The sequence below is a fragment of the Gadus morhua genome, chromosome 3 (assembly GCF_902167405.1).
Source record: "Gadus morhua chromosome 3, gadMor3.0, whole genome shotgun sequence".
Classification (NCBI taxonomy): Eukaryota; Metazoa; Chordata; class Actinopteri; order Gadiformes; family Gadidae; genus Gadus; species Gadus morhua.
The window spans coordinates 8,863,543-8,886,801 of NC_044050.1; the positions used below are offsets into that span (position 1 = coordinate 8,863,543).

The following is a 23,259-nucleotide window of genomic DNA, read 5'->3' on the forward strand; positions in this document are numbered from 1 at the left end:
TTAACGTGGTAACAAGCAACTTGTGTTCACAAGTACATTCTGTGTCAGCTTAATATTAATGTGGATAAATATTTATATTTGACCCGGTTCAGGTCAAATACGACTGCACCAGTATTTCATTGAGTTTAGTTGAGTGTTTAAATCATGTGACAAGGAATATTGGTCATATTTTGTCATATGTAGGGTTAAGGTGACCTTAGTGGACACACTTCAGGAATGAGTTGCACCTTTGAGCCCAGTGAGGCAGAGTGTTGTAGAGGGAGTGACTGAGAGAGGGTGAGAGACATCGAGAGCAAGGGAGAGAGAGGGCTGGCAGGCCGCGGGATAAGCTCAAGGGGCGTGTCACTGCTGCTCCACCTTGGGCAAGGAGACCAAACCAGTTTGGCGTGAAGGGTGTGTCCCAACCAAACCGGCTGGTCTCTCCATCACAGCCTGACACACAAATACACATACCACAGCACCGGGCTGCCTGTCACACCTGAGCAGGTGAGCTCCACACGACTGCTCTCCAACAGACACCATGCCCATCCAGTCTTCCCTCTCCAGCCAGCGGGCCAAGCACTCGGCAGCCCCCGTCGCCATGGACACGCAGAACGACGGACGCTCCTTCAAGGAGATCCGTCAGGACTGCCTGCAGAGGCAGGTCTTGTTCGAGGACCCGGACTTCCCCGCTGACGACTCTGCGCTCTTCTACAGCAAGAGCCCCCCCCTCGCGTTTGAATGGAAGCGCCCTGGGGTATGTGTGTGTGTGTGTGTGTGTGTGTGTGTGTGTGTGTGTGTGTGTGAGATACAGACTTATGGTGTGAGATGTGGACCACATGGGACCTGTGTCCGTGTTCATACAGTATGCGAGAGATCTAGCTCTGTGCAGTGATGTCTAGTGTATAGGTGGTCCATGGTGACTTCAGGGGGGTCATCAAGGCTGTGGCTCCCATTACAGGGAGCCCATCAAGGGGGCAGGCTCCCCTGTGTGTGTGGGTCTCTGTTTCCCATAAAGATGTTTTTTTTGGCGTCACTGATTACCAGCTGTTAACTATAACACTCATTTTATTTTTAAAACGTAACCTTCCAACAGAAAATCTAATCGTTTCGGAAACTTGACCGAGCCAAAGGAGATTGACTGGTAATCTGTTGGGCTTTTCAGTCGCAGATGTCTGCTGTCAGCTCATAGGAGCACTAGTGGGGAGCTGGATGATTTAGTGATCAGATGTCTTCGAAATATTGCTGCAATGAACCTGTTACAATGCTGAGGAAGCCAAGCGTATTCATAGCATTAATAATGTTAAGGTGTTTAAAGCATAATGCAGGGAAGCTGTGTGTTATTAAGTCGTTGTTGAAGGCTGCCTATCGACATTATTATTGGGTGTTGTAGTTGCAGGCTCGTGTACTCAGCTTACTATTGACTTAGTTTGGATAACTGCTTGTCTAAATATACTTTCATCAAGGTCCATACACGTTAATCAACATACTATTTAAACGTATGAATTGCAATATAGACACAAGCTTTGGAAGCAGTGGTGGAAATTCTCCTAGCCCTAGAGTCTGGAGTCATCCATCGGGGTATACAGCCAACGCTGTCAGGTTGTTCAATGCAGTCCGAGCTGTGGGGTGACTAAGCCAAACTGCTGTCACCACATCCGGCAACTCCACAGTAAAAGCCCTCCAACAAGTTTATGCAGTTTATATGTTCATAATGACACTGACAAAGGTAATGTCTGCGTAATGTTAGATCCTCAAGATCCTCAAAGCTCTACAGAATGTCAGTGGGTTTAATCCTTTTTCTTCATTTCCTTCAGGCCTAGTTTACATTAACAGAATGGTGACATCAGCCAGATTGTCCTAAATAGCACGTAGTTCCTGATTGCAAACACTCACTAGGTGCTCAGCACTGCCCCTTGTGAATAAACTAAAGGGACACACAAAAATGAAACAAAAGATCTTTCCGTTGGTAGCCATTACTACAGCATTGCATTCTTGGGCGTTTCATAGGAGTGGATACTGTAGGTGCCAAATCTGTTGTGTGTTGATGGTGAATGTGTCTGGAATGTGAACACACCTAGTAAAGACATAGTTTCTGGGTTGTTATTTTTTCTCTCCGATGACGAAAGCAACCAGTTCACCTTTGTATCTGTTGCACCCCCCTCCCTCTCGCCCCCGCAGGAGCTGTGTGATAACCCCAGGTTCGTGGTGGGCGACGCAAACAGGACTGACATTTGTCAAGGGCAGCTTGGTACGTGAAGTTATGAGGGAAATACGTAATGCTGTGAATGTGTCCACTTTGTCAGACTCCGGCAAGGCCATTCAATAATTCAATGAATACCACCATCAATAAAAGAGGCAAACCTTGCCTCTTTAAGGGATTGTGGTTTTCATTCAATTCATAAATGTGTCTTCATTCTTAAGGTTTTATTGTGTTCCAGTGGGGTTCCAGCGGTGCATATCAAAGCATAATTTGGTGTTGGTTCAAGCCCTTATCATATGTCCAAACTAAGGACTAATCTTGGTGACATTCTCTCTCTATAGGAGGGTTCCACAGGATGTCACACACATTCCAAGGCACCATCTTGGTGCTCTATCAGAATTACATCTAGGCCATCCACAACTGGTTTTTGGTTGTACTAGAATGTTAGGTCAAGAAGGGTTTACCGGGCTTCAACTTCTTTCATGGAACTTCAGGTCCCATGATTGATAGTCTCCTACAGTGTAAACTTCAGTGCTTTATTACTATACTGTTTTATCTAGTTCCCCGTAGTTAGTTTTTATGTTTCCTTTTAGGTCTTAGAAGCACAGGCTTAATTCTTTGAGTGAGTCAGCTCAGAGATGTTCAGCAGACCCTGTAGAGTGTACATTCTCTGCAGTACATCTCTGAGCCACACTGTATTCGTTGTCTGTCTTCTGCCCTGGAATTCCATCACTGATCATGATGCAAATTCTATCATTTTGGGGATGATAATAGCAGCTTTATCATTTTGTCCTGTACTGGGGGGGGGTTATATTTTAGACTTTATTTTATGTAGACTTTATAATTGTATGGCTGTCTCGTTGTCAGAGTTACTGGCTCAGAAACTATGGCACTCTGAACAAATCAGATAATAAAGTGTCTAATATCAACTGTTGCGCCACAGGGGACTGCTGGCTTCTGGCAGCCACCGCCTCCCTGACCCTCCAAAAGAAAAACTTGGCCCGGGTGGTCCCCCGCGACCAGGAATTTGATAACAGCTACGCTGGTGTCTTCCACTTCCAGGTACGTGAGCTCCGTGAGTGGTAGAACAGGACGGGCAACCTTTAAGGTGGTTCATGCGTTTGTCGCCCCTTCCAGTCCCTGATCCGACCCTCCCAGTCCCTGATCCGACCCTCCCAGTCCCTGATCCGACCCTCCCAGTCCCTCATCCGACCCTCCCAGTTCCTGATCCGACCCTCCCAGTTCCTGATCCGACCCTCCCAGTCCCTCATCCGACCCTCCCAGTTCCTGATCCGACCCTCCCAGTTCCTGATCCGACTCTCCCAGTCCCTGATCCGACTCTTCCAGTCCCTGATATGGCCCTCCCAGTCCCTGATCCGACCCTCCCAGTCCCTGATCCGACCCTCCCAGTCCCTGATCCGACTCTCCCAGTCCCTGAACCGACCCTCCCATTCCCTGATCCGACCCTCCCATTCCCTGTTACCACCCGTGATCTAAACCCTGGACTTAGTTTGAACCATAACCCGAAAGAAAACACAATGCAAACTGCCAGCACATAAATAATGTTACTTATGTTAGTCTTACTCTCCCTGGAGGTTCATATTAATTCTCAAATTCCTAAAAATGTTTTATTTTAAAAACCTCAGATTCTCAAATCGTCAATACTCCAATCTCAAATAACCCTAAAAAAAAAAAAAGAATAATTCACCACATCAAACCCCTTATAACGTTACTTATCATCATTATTTATCATCTGCCAAAGACAGGACATGCTGCCCTGACCCCTGATTGTGTGGTTGTGTGTCCGTAGTTCTGGCAGCACAACAAGTGGCTGGACGTGGTGGTGGACGACCGGCTCCCCACCGTCCGCAACAAGCTGGTCATGCTGCACTCTGCCTCCAACAATGAGTTCTGGAGCGCTCTGCTGGAGAAGGCCTACGCCAAGTAGGTCCTACTGCCCGCACTACTCACCATCATGTAGCGCACGACTTCACCCAGAGGGACCAATATATAATTATTGCATACCATAGTCAGGTTTATTCTAACAAAACAAAATACAAATATTTCCTTTGAAATAGTCTGATAACATGTGCAAATGATTTCCTTTTTCCGTCCACCGAGTCAACAATAATGTTCCGCCTACTTGGATCAGCCAACCCTCCAAGCGTTTGAATTGGACTCTCCTGACCTCATTCTGAATCCCCCAGACTTCATGGCAGCTACGAGTCTCTGAAGGGCGGCAGCACCATGGAGGCCATGGAGGACTTCACCGGCGGTGTGGGCGAAATGTACGAGACCAAGAGCGCTCCAAAAAAACTCTTCACCATCATGAAGAAAGCCCTGGACAGGAGCTCCATGATGGGCTGCTCCATCGACGTAAGGACATCTCCTAGTGCCACCACCACCACCACCGCCTCCACACCATCACTAAGGCAGCAGATGATAGTACATTTACATTTACATTTAGGGCATTTAGCAGACGCTTTTATCCAAAGCGACTTACAATACATACATACAGGTACATTTTTCATAAGAAGTGCATCAATATATCGCTGTCAGTACAGAAAGGATGTTCATAGAACCAAGTGCAAGTACCACAATCGCTAGGTCAATCAATTCCCCGTGTTACAGCCATGATAGCAGCTACTGCATTTGCTACACAGTTAAGTACTACAATACAATACAATACAATACAATACAATACAATACAATACAATACAATACAGTGTACAATGGTGGCCAGAAGTGGGAAGGTGGCTATGCAGAGTCGAGGTGGACTCTGAACAGGTGAGTCTTGAGTCTTTTTCGGAAGATGGTGAGCGACTCTGCGGTCCTGAGAGCGGCAGGGAGCTCGTTCCACCACTGAGGTCCCAAAACCGAGAAAAGTTGCGACTTTGCTGAACGGCCTTTGCTAGCTCTTAGCGATGGCGGTTCCAGACGTCCAGCTGAGGTAGTTGAGCGGAGGGATCGAGCTGGGGTGTGTGGCTTTAGCAATGCTTGGAGGTAGGCAGGGGCAGTTCCATCGACTGCCTTGTATGCCAGTACCATCGTCTTAAATTTGATGCGAGCTACTACAGGGAGCCAGTGGAGGTCCCGGAAGAGGGGGGTCACATGGGAGAACTTCGGTAGGTTGAACACGAGAACAGTAGAATAGAAGAGACTAAAGCAGAAGTAAGGCCAGATGAGATGAGATGTACTTTTAATTAATTTGGAAATAAACAAAGTAGCCACAGACGATAAGGAGCTCACCGCTGAGGTTTTTGACCAATCACGTCGGATGCTGACCAATGACTTCCAAGCTTTAAACTTAGTGCTCCTTACTTATAGGTAATGCCCATATAAAAAACATCTCAGATTGATGACTATAGTCGAGAGATACGGTCTGATTGGTGGCTTGGGGGCTGAGAATAAAATGTGTTTTGGCTTCTCCCACAATTCTACAGATCAGCAGCTCCGCCGAATCAGAGGCCCAGACGTCCAGCGGCCTGGTGAAAGGCCACGCCTACTCCATCACTGGCCTGGAGGAGGTGAGGACCCCAGAGAGACCAGTCTGACTCTGGAATTACTCCACTGTCCTTTATTATTAAACCAACGGAATCCCGTGAATGCATTTATATACAGGCCCTTTACATTTTATACCTTCAATTCATGAACAGGGCATCACTATGATGTTGAGTCCATGGAAATAGCTTGCATACATGCTTATACTTGATTTATATACAATAGGCTGTCTTTTCACTATTCTTAGCTTTTCAACTGTATCTACTCTTGTTGTATCCATTACATGTCATGTTTGACGTGCAGAAATAGTGCTATTTGGATGATGTAGACATAGGCCCTATTCGGCCTTCAAGGATGTTAGAGGTAGGCAGATATTTTTCAATGTGCAATAAATGATCATTACCCTGGCCTGGGGCGCCCTCTATCGACCTGCAGGTGAACTGCAGGGGACGGAAGGTTCAGCTCATCCGGATCAGAAACCCGTGGGGAACGGTTGAGTGGAACGGGCCCTGGAGCGACAGGTGAGAGAAAGTAGAGAGGGACAATACGCGTTAACAGTTTGTATAAAATCTGATTCGATATTTCAAAATAACCAATAAAAACCCAGTTTAAAAAGGGTTGAAAGGGAAAGAGATTGGCGGAAAAAATCGGATTGTTTGCAAACAAAGATGCCTAAATAAATAAATGAAAGAAATTACAATAATAATTATAAAAAGTATTATGAGTTCCGAGATGAATCCTTTTAAAGAATCCAACATCATGTTTATCTTGTAGTTGACACATGAACACACATTAACCGCCATTTGATCTTGTGTCGCTCCTCTTGCAGCTCCAAGGAGTGGAGTCAGGTGGACAAGGCAGATAAAGATCGCATCCTGAAACACTCAGATGACGGGGAATTCTGGTCAGTTCCTCCGCTCCGATACATGGACCTCATAAATCATGTTATTCAGGACGTGTGTAGAGAGGCTGATGATTTTCTACAATAACTGGACCAATTCAGAACGCATGAACATAACCGGTCAACGTGTATGGTTGGCGCGTGTGAATGACTGAATGACGATGTTATCACCGGCAGGATGGAGTTCGAGGACTTCAAGAGCAACTACGACAAGGTGGAGATCTGCAACCTCACCCCGGACTCCCTGGTGGAGAACACGCCGCACCACTGGGAGGTCAGCTGGTTCGAGGGGAACTGGATTCGCGGCTCCACCGCTGGAGGCTGCCGCAACTACATCGGTGAGCCCGAGGGGTGAAAGCGGTTCCTTTAAGCTTCGTGTTGATTTAATATTTAATTGATTTACTGTTTGATGTTTTGGTAATGTTTAGACAGTTTTGCCTGATAACAATGGGAATTCAGAAAAAGCAAGAAAAAAAGGCATCCTTTGTACTGCATAGGCCTACGTCATTTGGGGGTGGTGTAGCGTTGTATTTTGTCCTTTACTCACTTTTTTCACCACTATTTACTTTATACTAGTTTACCATTACTAATACATTATTATTTATTAATTATAGGGTTAAGGTTTGGGTTTGAGGAGAGGGAAATGACATGAAGGACAGATGGGAATCAAACCTCTGGTCACTTCAAGTCCCTACGCGGTTACCACCCTAGCGAATACTAGATTACTGCTCTACTAGTAGCCGGTCTTCTCTGCTGCTTGTCACATGGCTGACCCTGTGATGCTGTGACCTCCGACCCCCAGACACCTTCTGGACCAACCCACAGTTCAAGCTGACGCTGGAGGACACGGACGACGATGACGACGTCTGCAGCGTGGTCATTGCCCTCATGCAGAAGAACCGGCGACTGCTCAGGAAGGAAGGGATGGACATGGAGACCATCGGGTTCGCCGTGTACGAGGTGAGAGAGAGAGAGAGAGAGAGAGAGAGAGAGAGAGAGAGAGAGAGAGAGAGAGAGAGAGAGAGAGAGAGAGAGAGAGAGAGAGAGAGAGAGAGAGAGAGAGAGAGAGAGAGAGAGAGAGAGAGAGAGACGGAGAGACGGAGAGACGGAGAGACGGAGAGAGAGAGAGAGATTCTGTTTGCCACAGCTTTTTATTATAATTTACGTCTGCACAGGCCTATTTAGTCTTTTTATCTTTAAATGTCTTTAGAATCTGATTTCTGCCTTTGGTTTGAAGTTGCTACATTTCTTCCTCCTACAACCTTTTCTCCTCTCCATACCTCCTCCCCTTTCCCCTCCTGCTACTCCTCCTCCCCCACCTCCTCCTCCCCCGCCTCCTCCTCCTCCCCCGCCTCCTCCCCCCCCCCTCTCCCGTCCCTCTGTCTCTCCAGGCCCCAGACGACGTGGACCAACTTGGGAAGGACTTCTTCCGCTACAACGGCTCCAAGGCCCGGAGCCGGACCTACGTCAACGTGCGCGAGGTGTCGGAGCGCTTCACGCTCCCGCCCGGGAACTACCTGGTGGTGCCCACTACCTTCCAGCCGCACCACGAAGCAGACTTCCTCATCCGCGTCTTCTCTGAGAAGAAGGCCACGGCGCTGTGAGTTTGCTCCCCTCTGATTGGTTAAGCTAGGACGCTATCTAGCCTCAGTTAGAACCGTAGAATAAGATGTGACAAGGTCAACTTTATTGATCTTGGTTGAACAAAAAAAACATGACAACACAAAATAGGATTGACGAGTCAAAGATGTGTCACCCATCAATGACCTTTGACCTCTTTGCACAGGGAAATGGGGAGCGAAGTAGACGCTGACCTGCCTGATGTGAGTCTGTCTGTCTGTCTGTCAGTCTGTCTGTGTTTAGTCTGTCTGTTTCATGTGGTTGTTCTTGACCTGTGTCTCCATGTCCTCCTCTTCAGCCCCCCATGCCCAGCTCCCCAGATGAGGAGACGGAGGAGGAGAAGGGATTGAGGAGACTGTTCGACCAGCTGTCCGGCTCGGTACGCCCGCACAACCGCTCACTACCTCATCATCAATTCGGTGGAGGCTTTGACAATGAAATTAATAATCATAACATTTTTGTCACCATGTAAAAAATCGACCTTACCAAATTGGATCGACACAATGTCACACGTTATCCTCCTTTTACATTAAATTACAATAGTACTAGACTAGTACTGAAGTAAAAATGTTGACCTATTAGAAGGTTGACATGGAAGAGCTCAGATTTGAATTAAAGGTTAAATTAAATGTAATATTTAAATCCAATTCCTATTCTGATTCGAAATCTAAATCGAATCATTTTGATTCCTAATTCCGGATCTATTCCCGGGGTTTATGGTGACCGTGGTTCTTTTGTGTCCCCAGGACCAGGCCATCTCTGCCAGGGAGCTTCAGCAGATGCTGAACGGGGTCCTGAGCCGAAGTGAGTCCACGAGTTCGGACCGTCTCCTGCCAGCCGGCTCCTCAGGGCCCCGGCTGGAGTTCCCTGGAGAACACAGTTTTATTAATACGTATGTTTGTGTTCTCAGGGAAAGAGGTCAAGTTCGACGGTCTGACTCTCAACACCTGCCACAGCATCATCAACCTGATGGACGTATCCTGATCTACAGTAATGCCTTAGAGCAGATTAATACAGTACAGTCCAATGCAGTACAGTACAGTATAATATAGTACAGTACATTATAGTCAAATTAACCTGATGGACGTATCCTGGTCTACAGTAATGCCTTAGAGTAGATTAATACAGTACAGTCCAATGCAGTGCAGTACAGTATAGTATAGTTTAATTAACATGATGGACATATCCTTTTCTACAGTACTGTCTTGCAGTAGACTACGGCCTTCTACAATAGAGTGCAATACTGTAGAGTAGAGTATTGGTGCAGTCAGTACCATTTGGAGAGTTGGTTGAGCATGGTTCTAGTGTTCTGTCGTGTGTGTGTGTGTGTGTGTGTGTGTGTGTGTGTGTGTGTGTGTGTGTGTGTGTGTGTGTGTGTGTGTGTGTGTGTGTGTGTGTGTGTGTGTGTGTGTGTGTGTGTGTGTGTGTCTCTGCCTTGTGTCTGGACCTTAACAGAGAGCACCAGGTGGACAACACGGGCCAGCTGGAGTTCCAGGAGTTCAAAGTGTTCTGGGAGAAGATGAAGAAGTGGATTGTATGTAATCACTGAACCCCCAGTGTTCATTTATACCACGGCATTGTTTAATCCTGGGTTCTGATTGGTCAATAAAGTTCCAGGGGTGTGCATTATGTTTCTATAACATGAAACCTCTCCCTGTTAACAGTTCCAAATCAATGTGCTACAAATCCAGAATTTACATCCAAAGTCAAATATAACTATCGATGTTGCCTTGATACCGCAAAAACGATATACTCAAAGCAACGCAGAAGAATATTTTAATTTTAGCTTATACATTCATACATTATAATTATACATTATAGGTTTGTGTGTTGTGGTTCCAGATGTTCATGTTTGTGTGTTGTGGTTCCAGATGCTGTTCTTGTCCTTCGACACTGACCGCTCGGGGAAGATGTCCTCCTATGAGCTCCGCATCGCCCTGAAGGCCGCAGGTCAGAGATCATTCTATATCTATATTTATTACATTCACTTTTGTAACTCATTGGGATATAGTTTGAACTTCCTGAATACATTAATTACAATGATTAACTTCAATTTAGTTGAGATCATAAGTACAGTATAATACGTGTAATAATAATTAAGACAGGATAAGATGTTTTTTGTTTGTTTGACCTTAGTATAGTATAGTTGATATAGTAGGGAGCCTAGATTATCGTAAAGAACAGTGGTTTTCAACCTTTGGGATGTAGCAGGGGACCAAATGTGTCATGAGACGATGGCAACAATCAATAGTTTTGGACCAAAATATACAAGCTGTGTTGGTTTTATTTGATCACTAGTGTGTTAGCATGCTTGAAGAAGAAAATATACTGTCTTGTGATGAACAACATACATCGAGAAATTACATTGTAAAACCTATTTGGTTGGTCTCAGGCCAAATGCACCTTCACACCACAGGTGGGTCACTGTGGCATGAAGAACAAGGATCTGGCCCCATCATTCAGCACCTCTGTTGTTTATCCTCCCAGGCATGCAGCTGAACAGCAAACTCCTGCAGCTTCTGGGGCTGAGGTTCGCAGACGAAAACTTCGACATCGACTTTGACGACTACCTGACGTGCATCGTACGCCTTGAGAACATGTTCAGTGAGTTTCAGCGCTGATGAGACGAAGCTTAGCGGGGAAAACACACACACACACACACACACACACACACACACACACACACACACACACACACACACACACACACACACACACACACAGTAGACCTTACTCACTTATAGCAGACATATTGGTTAGGTGGGTTGGGAAACCTTCTAGAATATTTGGGGAAACCATTTGACAATGGTTAATGGTTTAGGGAATAACATCTCTTGATCCTGAGTCTTTCTAAATGTCAATTGGGCGGTATAGTGACGGTGTGTTTGTTGCGTAATGACAAGTACTCTTTGACTGGAGTGACAGTCTGTTTGTTGCAATGTGACACAGTGATGTGTGTGACTGTGTGACTGAAGTGATTGTGTTTGACTTTAGTGAGTGTTTGTTGCGATGTGACTAGTAGTGTTTAACGATAGTGACTGTGTGACTGTACTGGTGACAGTGTTTGACTCTAGAAACTTGTCTGTTGCAGGAGTTTTCCAGGGTTTGGACACGAAGAAGAGTGGGAAGGTGAACATGAACATAATGCAGGTAAACATGAATCTTTAAGGTCTATTTCTAATGACTCATGATGCAACTGATTGGTTGAAATGTATCCTCAGGCGACTTTTGTGTGTTTGTCAGTTTCCGGCACAACTTGTATATAGCTTTTGTGACACAATTTTGAACATTTGGATTTATGATGGGTGGATCATGTTTGTGTGTTTCCCATTCAGTTCTTGATGATGTCCATGAACGTCTGAGGGAGCTACTGAACACTTTTTACCAGAAGCTATGAAGAACAAAGAAGCGCCCGATGGTGCTGGAGTGCAATATGGGACATGTGTGAACCATGAGTGATAAACATGACGCTGTCTTGAATGTGCTCATGGTTCTCTGGGGTCTTTTCATAATTAGGACTGTCTTTCGGTTTCCTTTTTTTTTTTCTATCGTTTACATATACTTTGAAATACAATGGGGTTAATGAAGAATCTGATGGGTCTTATCAGACGGAGATGGCTTTGCTTCCGTTGTGCTTTATAAGAATGAACCAATAAAGACGTTTGACAAAAATTCAAAAGAAATCTTGTGTGTGACTGACTTGATCTAAATAAAATTAAACATAGATAAATAGATGGATGGATAGCTTGACTTTATTGTCATTAACAATAATTCATTGTTTACGACTGTACAAAATATCTTTACTCACAGACCAAGGTGCAACAATTAGATATGACAAAGACGGTAGATTACACATAGAATTACAAATTGTTTAGCAACTGGCACATGTCTTGCAAAATGCATCTTAAAATGAGCCTATGAAATATAGGGCAGAGAGAATTACTGCACTATAGTTGATACGGCATTGATAGTCTTTGAAATATATATGTAGAAATAACAATAAAACATAAAAAATAAAACAATTAACAACAGCATTAATATCGTTATAGTGTACTATGAATAAAGAATAGTAAGAAATATATAAATATGTATATGTACTATACAGAATATGACAAATTTAATAATGCACACACATAAATGACAATTATTATGTTTAGTCACATTTTACAGTTGAGCAAAATCATGATTTAACTAATCAAAATAGTATAAACTAATCCATCGTCAATTGATTCGTAATGTCTAGGTACACATCGACTGTACCAATAACGAAAATAAACAGAGGGGGGAACGGTTTTGTTTTTCAAGTAACTTTTTTGAATAGTACTATGTGGAGTCGATTCAATAATACACTCTAAAACATATGTTATTGTTTTTTAACTTGTATATCGCGCGCGTTTCCAAACAACCTACTAAACTAAATGTGTAGACATCCCCCGTAATGGTAGAATGGTTCTTTCCCATAATGGCCGTCCCAGCATGGCGGAGAGGAATCTAACGTGGATAAATATTGATCCTTTCCTCTTTTAACACCCATCTTTGTCAACCGTTGTCACGGTTTTGGTTATTGAAAACCTTTACACAAACTTACTGAACGAAACCACCAAACAACCCGCTTAACAATGGTAAGTTTTCCTTTGCCGTGTTGTTTAAGTAATGTCTTGTTTCGTGAACAACATCTAGCAGGCAAGTGGACACATGTATCAGACAACGATCTAATATACCGATAAAGAGATGGATTATATACCTACATAGTGTTAGTCCAGCCGTGTTCGTCGACCTGTCAACAATATAGTCTGCGTTTATTATCGTTAATGTGTATTATTAGTGTGAATCTTGACGGACGCATGTGGACTTGGTGGCTACCCTGTATAAAGCGTGATCTATGTAATAGGTCATATTTTATACCGGGTAGCATATATTTCATACTTTAATTTACGAGCCGTATATGTAAAACGTTTCTATTAATTTTTCCTGTCCATACACGGTATTTCTCCACTTGACAATTTCTTCGTGACTTGACAAATGGTTGTCATCTCTTTCCTTTTCCAGCCTCACAAGAAGAAGAAATCGTTCATCGAGAAGAAGGCTGCTGTGACCTTTCACCTCGTCCACAGGAGTCAGAGGGATCCGTTGGCAGCAGACGAGAAGGCTCCGCAACATGTCCTCCTGCCCGTCAACAAGGTACGGAGCATCGTCTGCATCGACTAGTGATGCCTCACAGAGTGAACTCGGTGGTGTTCGTTTTGCACTTTGTTAGTATTGGTTGTCCCTGTTGGAATCCAACCCCTTATCCTCTTAAAATGGTTTGATACCGCGCTCTACCAATTGAGCTACCTAGGAACATCACATCTTCACTTCATTATCGCTTTTTATTATACTGGCTTATTAAAACTGCTGTAGGTAGGATTTCAAAGCTATTATTTGAGTGTAATTTGCAAGGGGTACCTATGGCCAATATAATTCTGGTGTATGCTTACTGGAAGAATGATGTCACTGTTCACAGGTGGAGGCAGAGAAGAAGAAGGAGGAGCAGAGGGACTTTGGGGTGTTCTTCGACGACGACTACGACTATCTCCAGCACCTGAAGGAGGCGGTGCCGACCTTAGAGTGGGTGGCGAATGAACCCGCTAAGTCAGGAATACAACCTGTTGACCTCAGGGGAAACGACCAGCAGGAGGGAGATGATGATAAGGAGGGAGAGAAGAAACAACAAAAAGGCATTTCTGTAAGTCTGGGAAGAAATGGGGGAACCACAAGAATTACTGCCAACCAGCATACTGATAGATCGCACAATGTACCTCCATTGCCCCACTCTGCCTAGGTGGCTTTACTGGGTCACAGGGTGCCGATGATTAAACCGGTTTGTTGCAGAGATGGAAGACATTTTGCAGGCTTGTCACGTGTTATCTTCTGACAAGTCAGAGCTCTCCCTTATGCCGCGTTTCCACCGGAGGGTTGCGGTTTCGGTTCGCATAGGTGCGGCACGGATTGCGTTTCCACCGCTAAAAGTGGGCGTGACCCGGACTGAGCCCTACAGAGACGTACTCGTTGCAGTACTCCTCCGTTGGGGTACTGAGACTCCTGAAAGAAGCGATCGGCATAGGCGACCTAGGCGATCGCGCCTAGGGCGGAAAATGTTTTTGGGGCGCCCTCTGGTGGCGCCCTCAATTAATTAATTAATAATATACTAAACAAGCGAAATGAAACCAAACATTGTTTCCAAATTGAACGGACAAGGGAGGCGGTTGGGTATTAATTGTTAGGGTGCACTGAACCCCCCCCCCCCCCCGCTCAGAAGTCCTGTCCAGGGCGCAATCTTTTTTGTCGAATCGCCTGGGGCACCGAAACGGCCAGCGCCGGCCCTGCCGGCAAGTTCGAGCTACACACGCCCTCCGATGATTGGTAGACAGAATCGTCACTTCCGGGCGACATGGGGATAAAAACAATCAGTTTGCGAGGTATTATTCTGGACAATGGGCATGTCGCGCAATACTTTAAAATGGTGTGAACAAGGAGGTGGAGACGTTCCTCTGCATTCTTGGGGAGTAAGACGTGCAGAGGAAGCTTGATGGAGCAGTTTTTATTTTATTTATTGCTTTTTATTGAGCAGGCTACACTGTCGTGCTGCTATGATGTCACAATGTTTACGTAGCTGCCGCGGCGATCGACATCCGTCCTAAGGGTACTGTCGGTGGTGGAAGCGCGACCTCGGAACTGAGCTTGGCTATACCGCACCCTCACTACCGGACTGAGGCGATCCGAATCGAACTGCACCCTCTGGTGGAAATGCGCCATTAGTGTGGGTTGAGGACTGGTTTAACCTGTGTCTGATGCACCCCAGGTATGCAGCCTCAACCAGCCCAAAATACTTTTCGGCAATGATCGGGTCAGGTGAGGCTGCTTAAAACAGCCGTCAACCACTAACGCCCACATATATATCACAGTAGTGATAAACATCAAAATTAATCAACGTGTGTGTGTGTGAACAATAGCTATTCTTGTTCTAAAGTATGCAGTGTTTCCCATACATAGACCAATGTGTGGCGCAGAGCCACAGAATCAACACTGAGCGCCACAAATTGATTCCGTTTCTGTTTTTATTTTATTGCGATTTTTACATTCATCTCCTCATAGCACTGTTTCTCCCTGACATTCTTGTTCACACATGCATAAGAACAAGCACACACAGAGAAAAGCGCGCTTTCGTGCCAGTGGTGCGCGGGTACACTTATAAACTGCTGATTTGTCCGCTCCTCCTCTCAACGCGCCTATCAAAGGAAAACCCGCAGCAGCAGGATGTTTGTCCCAGAGAAGACGGTCGGCGACCGTTTTACCAAATCGCAAACTAAAAGATTAATATTAAATGCGGTAATAGCTGAGATAGGCTATGGTGTTAGACTGGGTACCCCCAGCCCGTTCTGCCGGCGATTTGAATTGGCTCTGCAGCAGGGTCTGGAGTGCAATACATTTCTTTCTGTGTCCGATCCGCTTTTACTGGAGCCAACCACCAAGCAGTTTTTTCCCCCTGGCGCGTTATTGGCTGGTTTAACACAATGACAACAGGGAAGCGATTGTTGCGATTCGTTGGTCTGATTGGTTGAAGGGCTATTATTATTTTTCTTATTATATTTATATTGCACATCATAGTATTGATTTCCCTTAACCAAAATAGTTAAATACAAGTCCCCCCCCGGACTATAACATGTGTTTGTACTATATCTATCTTTTTGCTAATGTGTATCACATGAATTGACCTCCTTGTGCTAATGTCAGACTATACCAGATATGTTCGTACAATATCTATCTTGGTGCTAATGTATATCACATTGAATACCTTGTTTGAATGTCCAACTGTAACAGTTGTGTTTGGTTAACAGGTGTCGGGTATCAATCTGCCCTCCTCAGTGTTTGCCTCAGAGTTCGAGGAAGAGGTTGGTATGCTGAACAAAGCGGCCCCTATATCCGGTAAGAAGACAGTGCACAGAATACTTGTCGATAAAGATCTAAGTTTCAAGACACATTTTTCCGACTGCAGTTACATGGACGCAGACAACCTGACTACCGGTTTTTGTAAGGTCAAAATCGAATCATTGGTCTGTAGCCATGAAAGGATTATTCCCAGAGATGTTTTGTGTACTAAACAAAAATTACTGGATAATGACCTAATGTAATGGAACTGCGTTGTAGTGGGTTTGTTTTTATATAATGTATTCAGAATCAGAATATCCTCATTAGCTAAGAAAGTAACCATACCACAAATTAATAAACATGGGATGTTTGTTGGTGGACTGCTTGTACGTGTAGGACCAAGTGTTTTTATTAGGGTGAGTTTCTCAGAGGTCTGCCACTGCTTGTGGCTGTCCTGAGACACAGGGGCTGATGGGTAATGGTGTCTCTACAGGGCCGCGGCTCGACCTGGACCCCGACATCGTGGCGGCTCTGGACGAGGACTTTGACTACGAAGACCCCGACAATGTTCTTGACGACGACTTCATCCTGAAGGCCAACGACCCCAGTGGAGTGGAGTAAGAAACTGATTCTGGGCTGATGTTGTAGCTGGCATTCAGATGTTGTAGCCGGATGTTACAACAGACGGATGTTGTGGTCCATCAGACGGATGTTGTATTCATCGCTGTTAGGGTTGAGCACTGAAACTCGGTTTCAGTGGGGCATGGGTTCCGACATAAACGGTAGTACCGAGATCCAATAAAAACGCACATTTCGGTTCCTCGTAACGGTGCCTGACTTATTTTAACGCCCCCTGCCCCACCCCCATGTGGTGCAGCGTCAACTTGCGTTAGTGCGATGCGGTATACCGGTTCACACCAAATAACGGTGTGTGTTTTCGTTTTTCGAAAAACAAATAAAAAACAGACGCTTATTCGCTTCAAATACTTTCTTTTCAAAACTTGGGAATTAATACGGCGCGTTACCGAGCGGATGAAAACAATGTTTGCGTCTCCTGTGGCTGCCTTGCGCACCTGCGTTATGTTACTTAACATGACTTTTGCAGAAATGTTTTAAACCCCGCCATGCAAACAAGTGTAAACGCGAGCAGCATAGCTGCGTGCTTGCCTGCTTTCAACGAGTAATTAAAAAAAATATATATATCAGTCACAGGCAGCTGCCTTAACTCTTTGTGTAAGTCGAGTAATTTAATGCAAACCGTAAATCTTGCATATCAAGTAGGCTAGCAAACAACGTTGCCATTCAACAGCGTGTGTGACAACGTGTGCTAAATGTCCTAAACTTCAACTCAGTATCCGCTGACTTTCTGCTTGATGTGAAATTCATAACAAGGCGTGCATGTATGCAAGTGTTTGCGGATTTGTTTTTTTTAAGTACCGGTTCGAGAACCGTTTCAGCACCGGAACCGTTTAAAAAGTACAGAGAAGGCACCGGTATCGGATAAAACCCAAACGATACCCAACCCTAATCGCTGTGTAGCCCTGTAGTTGCAACGTTTGGGGTGTCATGATCCCATTTTAGGGTCAGAAAATACTTGCTCCCCAATTTAACCCTCTCTGCACGAACAAATAAATCAGTGTTAGTTCTCCCTCTCAACATCTAATTGTTTGAATGTTTCCAGAGGGGACGGAGACGACGACGAGTGGGAGGACACAGACTCTGAGGACGGAGACGTCAACTCGGAGGGGGGTCTGTCTGGGGAGGGCCGCGGGCCGGGCGAGTTCCTCTTCATGGACGAGGAGACGAAGAGCCGCTTCACCGAGTACTCCCTGACCTCCTCCGTCATGAGACGCAACGAGCAGCTCTCCCTGCTGGATGACCGCTTTGAGAAGGTCTGCACTCACCTCTGAGATCAATCATGCCTTCATTCATGTCTTCACTCACCTCTGAGATCCTTTAAAGGTACGGCCACACTGAACGCGTTATGTGCGTTATAGGCGTAGAAAATCGGCATTTTTGCATAGGGAACCATTGGTTTAGGCGGGTAGATGCGTCACACGCGCTAATGCAGCGTGTTAGGCCCGTTTTACGCACCTAAACAACGCACCTACGCGCCCAACGCACCACCTCGCAGAGTTAAAACATTTTAACTTTTTACGTTCCTACGCGTGATGCCTAGCCGCGATAGCCAATCAGCGTTGAGCTTGACCCGATGTCACTGACAGAGAAACGGAGGACGCACAGAAGCAGAAAGAACATGGGCGACCAAGTCATCGTTTCAGTGTGTGCTGAAACGATGAGGAGGTGGTGAAACTCACCCAGCTGTGAGCGCCTACGGAGGATGTCATGCACTAGTCTTTAGATTCTCTGCCCGAGCGTGAGCCGACCCGCGATTTCCCATCACTATCCTCGGGTCAGGCCTTTGATCGAGCCTTTGTGTTTTTTTCTTTTTTAAATCATTTCTTTATTGGCCATATCGGAGGAGAAATCGATGGCATAAACAGAAATATTATAGGCCTTTATTACACAGGTCTTCTCAATGCCATGGAACACTCCGTTCACTTGCATGGGTAGAAGTCCGGTAACTTTTCAACCCCAGTGTCACTACGAATGATTGTAACGAATAAATTGTAAAAAGACACGCCATGTGAATTTTTTTTTTTCTTTTTGGCAAGTAGCCGTGTAATAAGCGGGATAATGTATAGAACTTCTCCGGTCATTATCGAAAATAAGCCCCTTCAGGGCGATACAAGACACCTCCGCTCTGTGCTTATTTTCCCGATAATTACCGGCGTTATATACATTATCCCTTACATATATATTTAGCAGAGTAGGTCTAAGTAACAAATGTGTACAAAGTTACACATGTATTAAAAAAAATGTCGGGTTGAAATCGGGCTCGGGCTCATAATTACAGTTAATGTGTCGGGGCGGGGCATTTTTGTGACACACAATGATCAAGGGTCAGGTAAGGCACATTACGCGAGTAACACATTCAGTGTGGCCGTACCTTTAGTCTTCACTCAACTCTGAATCATTCATGTCTTCACTCACCTGATATTATTCATGTACTCAATCCCCACTCTGATATTGTGAATATCTTCATTTATCTCTTATATTATTCATGTCTTCATTCATAATATTAATGTCATTATTCATGACTTCAATCACCTGTCCTGTTATTATTCACGTCTTTAGTTGTGTTACTGCTGTAGACAGGCCTAGAGGTATGGTTGGCTAGAGGGATGGTTAGTATCTGGGGTTAGTTTCCAATATGCTCTGGTTTACACCATAGGCTCAATGACCTCGCTACGATGTAGAATATTGAAGAATATTTTGTGGGGTGAACTTTGGCGATAACTATATTGACGCTACATGTGCAAAAAACCAAACCAAACCTATTTCTCTTTGTGATGGGAGTGGAGCCTCTTGAGCCTGTGGAGTCTGGTGTTCCTCCTGACTAATCGTGTGTGTATGTGTGGGTGTTTGTAGTTTTACGAGCAGTTTGACGACGATGAGATCGGTGCCCTGGATAACGCAGAGTTGGAGGGCTACATCGAGCCGGACAGCGCCCGCCTGCAGGACATCGTCAACGAGTACTTCAAGCACAAAGCGACGGAGTAGGTCCAACAACGCTGCCATTGCTAGTTTTTAGCAGAGGCTTTGATCTAGGGAGACCTTTCCATTAGGGCCCGACCGATATTGATTTTTGAGTGCCGATGCAGATTATTTTCAGAGATAAATTACGATTACGATTTAATCGGCCGATAAAAAAAATAAAATAATAAAAAAAAAGCATATAAAACGTAGTTTTTGATACCTTAAATATACCTAAACACTTTTGACGAATATGTGAATTGAATGCAAAACCTTTGAGTGTTTTAGAATACATTTACAGTCAATAATGAGTAATGTAAAATAAATAAATAACTCCCAATGTGCTGCGCTCGTGAGCAGTGACTAACACGTGCGTGCTGAGCAGTATGGTCTCACCGTTAGAGTCTACAGTATAACAAATTAACATGGCCTGGGGCCTAAAGAAAAACAGGCACAACATGCTCAAACAACGCGTCTTGTGTACATTGGTGAGGTGAGCGCGCAGCTGCCTGAGCGAGCATGCTTTCATGTTGTACGGTAAAATTCAATCTCCTCTTTTTTACTCCAGCTAAAGTTGTTAGTTAGCAAGGCGAGTAGGAGCGCAATCTGCAGGATACTAAGCGCAATAACATAAAAAATAAAAAAAATCGGTTGTAATCGGCATCTTTTTTGCCGATGCCGATTAATTTCAAAAAGGCTATAATCGGCCGATTAAATCGGCAGGCCGATGAAACGGTCGGGCCCTACTTTCCATGACTTAAAATTAATCAATAATAGATTCAGCTTCAGTGAAGGTGAATCAAGTATTCATTTCTTTATTAGAATCAACATTATCATCCTCCGATAATGTCATGTTGTGCCCTTATCTGTCTGTCTGACTCTGTCTACCCGTCACTGTGCCGGTCTCTCTGCCTATCTGTCGGTCTGACTGTGTGTGTGCTTGTCTGCCTCACTGTCTATCTGTGTCTGACTGACTCTGTCCCTCGGCCTCACTGACTGACTCTGTGTTACTGACTCTACCCGTCTGTCCGTCTCAGGTACCAGAAACCAGACGACCTGGGTCCTAGGGGCCTCCCCTCCCTGAGAGAGGAGATAGAGGACGATGAAGAGGGGCAGGAGATGGAGACCCTCGTCATCGAAGCCCCCGCCGAGAAGTGGGACTGTGAGACAATCATCAGTGAGTCGGGTTGGAATGGCAACCATACAAACTAACGTAAACAATGCCAGATACAATCAAATATTTGGTTCCCTTAATCACAGGACCGGGTACAGAAGGAAATGCCCGTTTGATAGAGGTTGGTTACCTCAGCAAATGGGGGGGGGGGGGGGGGAAAGTGACGTTTATGATGGAAAACAAGGAAATATAATTGTTTCTATCATGACATCTGAGCTAGCTAAAGAAGCTTGAGACTAGATTAGTTGGCATCTTTCGACATTTTGAATTTTTCAGTATCTCTTTAACAGTGAATTTAGCTTTAACATAATTGAAAATCATTGAATGTTAACGATAGTAAATTAATTAAATACATAATTTATTATTAATAAATTGTAAATTACGAGGTTTTCATATAACACTAATTTATTATAACATTGTCCTTGTGGTTTCCTCCAGGTACGTATTCAAACATATACAACCGACCCAAACTCATCAAAGAGCCGCCCCGGGTATGTATTCTTCATCTCATGTGTAGGACACTAGCATTATGCTAGGTTCTGTGGTAACACTGATGTCCCCTTCACCTTATGATTAGGACGCTAGCATTATGCTAGGTTCTGTGGTAACACTGATGTCCCCTTCACCTTATGATTAGGACGCTAGCATCATGCTAGGTTCTGTTTTTGTACCGATGTTTAATATAGAACATCCATAGCATTGTCATAACTAGTTAAACTGGTAAAGCAAGGCATTAAGGCTGCCAGGAAAGGCGTCAGATTTCCACTGTACCCAGCATCCCAAGAATATATACACAGTATACCGGTTATAGTCAATGTAGACGCGATACTGTACACACAATCCTGTAAATACCAATGCTTTTAATATTGATTTTATAATTTTTCTTCTATTGTTTCATACTATTCATACATAGAACACGGTTTCTTATTTATTTAGTTTTGAGTCTGTTATTGTCGGCCGCTGATGCAACCACGTTTCCCCTCGGCATGAAGACGGCACCCACATATCTCTATCCAAGTGTCCGTGTTAGTCGACTGTAGTAATGCCCATCGCGACCCTCCACCTGGGGGGCTGCCCCGCTCCATCTGGGGTGCCGTTCCTGCTCCTCCATTACCAGGACACAAAGGGGACGGTGTTAAACTGGTGTATTGCAGCATCGAGGAGAAGGGTACTTGCGAAGGGTGATGGCAGGTGTGTCGCCTCAGCCAGCCCCACCAGTCAGACTCTGGGCCAGGCGAGGCTGATAAAACCAGCCATCAACCGAGCACACATTCCACAATGACATGCAGATGGGTAATGAATGTGTCCCCCCCCACCACCAGACCAAGCCCATCAGGGTGTCTTTGAAGCTGGGCATCCCCCTGGATGTGCTGCCCACCCGGGGCCTCACGGCCAAGCAGACTGAGCGCATGGAGCGCATCAACGACTCGGACCTGCCGCGGGTCTCCACCCAGCAGCGCGACAAGGAGGAGAGCGCAGAGGAGCGCAAGGCGCGCAAGCAGGCCATCAAGGAGGAGCGCAAGGTGGGGGCAGGTTCCTCTCACGGGTGGGGGAGGGCGACCCCTGCTGCGGGACGCCACTGTTGCACCCCCGCTCCTGACTGTGTGTGTTTTTAAACCCCCTCTGGAACCAATCTATGATTATCACAGCCATCTCTTGTTGGGTATTCGGTGTTACTCGCGATACCGACCTATTGTTGGGTTTGGATGTTTATTTTGGAGCAGCCATATCTCAGTGGTAGAAATTTATAACGTTTTACATTTCTCCACTATATTTCTATTGCGGAAAAGCAGGTCTCAAATGTTTGGTGCCAGAATTCCCATAGGGGGCGTTATAATTCGTGAAGTTAAATTATTATTGTTATTTACATCTGTATTGGAACCGAGATCCATTGGTGCTATTAAGTTTAAGGCCTACTTTTGATTGTTCCTCATTTTTAAGTTACTAGTAAAAAATATATATATATGTTGACGAGTGTGCGATGTTGTGATTCTACAGGAAAGGAGAACGGAGAAGAAGGCCAACAAGGTGGCCTTCAACCGGGAGAAGGTCCGACAGGAGAAACAGATCTTGAACGTTCTAACAAACATCCAGGGCATGAAGCTGTCCTAGAGCCAGAGCTCTGCTCCTAAAAGACTTCTTAACTCCCAACTCCATGTGGGTTCTGCCTGGTCGCTGGTCTGGAGCCCCAGAGGATCTGCAGAGCTGTGTATTTACGACCAAGGAAAACACGCCTCGCGTGACCAAAGCTTAGCTGCTCTCCGGGGTCACTGTAACACAGGAGTATCCAGACCCCATCTGCTATTTTTGTTCACCTATATAATTAAAGACCTCTTGTCCTAAGAGATGGCTCCCTTGTGTAAAATCTACAGTGTT

The 23,259-nt window shown here is 45.1% G+C and overlaps 2 protein-coding genes across 3 annotated transcripts; both read left to right on the top strand.

The window, feature by feature from the left end:
- Positions 1–358: 358 nt before the first annotated feature.
- capn9 (calpain 9) lies at positions 359–11,887 on the top strand. Of its 2 annotated transcripts, none has more exons than XM_030351718.1 (20): positions 359–736; positions 2,161–2,230; positions 3,126–3,244; positions 3,993–4,126; positions 4,390–4,558; positions 5,626–5,709; positions 6,098–6,204; positions 6,513–6,587; positions 6,762–6,922; positions 7,387–7,544; positions 7,976–8,184; positions 8,371–8,407; positions 8,503–8,583; positions 8,951–9,008; positions 9,115–9,179; positions 9,670–9,738; positions 10,076–10,154; positions 10,692–10,808; positions 11,296–11,354; positions 11,540–11,887. In XM_030351718.1, exons 1-20 carry the CDS (start codon positions 521–523, stop codon positions 11,564–11,566), a joined length of 2,094 nt encoding a protein of 697 aa, XP_030207578.1. In that variant the 5' UTR covers positions 359–520; the 3' UTR covers positions 11,567–11,887. The 2 variants fall into 2 exon arrangements, with proteins under 2 accessions (XP_030207578.1, XP_030207580.1); XM_030351720.1 differs by having other exon boundaries at positions 363–736; positions 6,119–6,204.
- A 745-nt stretch (positions 11,888–12,632) lies between these two features.
- Positions 12,633–23,248, top strand: ltv1 (LTV1 ribosome biogenesis factor). The gene is made up of 11 exons (XM_030351595.1): positions 12,633–12,826; positions 13,254–13,385; positions 13,708–13,929; positions 16,082–16,169; positions 16,606–16,729; positions 17,794–18,004; positions 19,605–19,732; positions 20,747–20,886; positions 21,322–21,374; positions 22,206–22,406; positions 22,882–23,248. The coding sequence occupies exons 1-11, from the start codon at positions 12,824–12,826 to the stop codon at positions 22,993–22,995; spliced, it is 1,416 nt and encodes a 471-aa protein (XP_030207455.1). The 5' UTR covers positions 12,633–12,823; the 3' UTR covers positions 22,996–23,248.
- The last annotated feature ends 11 nt before the right edge of the window (positions 23,249–23,259 follow it).

What these genes read in the sequence shown, in the direction of transcription:
- capn9 (XM_030351718.1), top strand. Translation starts at nt 521, where the DNA reads ATGCCCATCCAGTCTTCCCTCTCCAGCCAGCGGGCCAAGCACTCGGCA. An exon ending in CTGGTGTCTTCCACTTCCAG is followed by an intron (nt 3,245 to 3,992) that starts GTACGTGAGCTC and finishes GTGTGTCCGTAG; the next exon opens with TTCTGGCAGCACAACAAGTG. An exon ending in ACGCCTTGAGAACATGTTCA is followed by an intron (nt 10,809 to 11,295) that starts GTGAGTTTCAGC and finishes TGTCTGTTGCAG; the next exon opens with GAGTTTTCCAGGGTTTGGAC.
- ltv1 (XM_030351595.1), top strand. An exon ending in TTCAAGCACAAAGCGACGGA is followed by an intron (nt 19,733 to 20,746) that starts GTAGGTCCAACA and finishes TGTCCGTCTCAG; the next exon opens with GTACCAGAAACCAGACGACC. An exon ending in TCATCAAAGAGCCGCCCCGG is followed by an intron (nt 21,375 to 22,205) that starts GTATGTATTCTT and finishes CCCCACCACCAG; the next exon opens with ACCAAGCCCATCAGGGTGTC.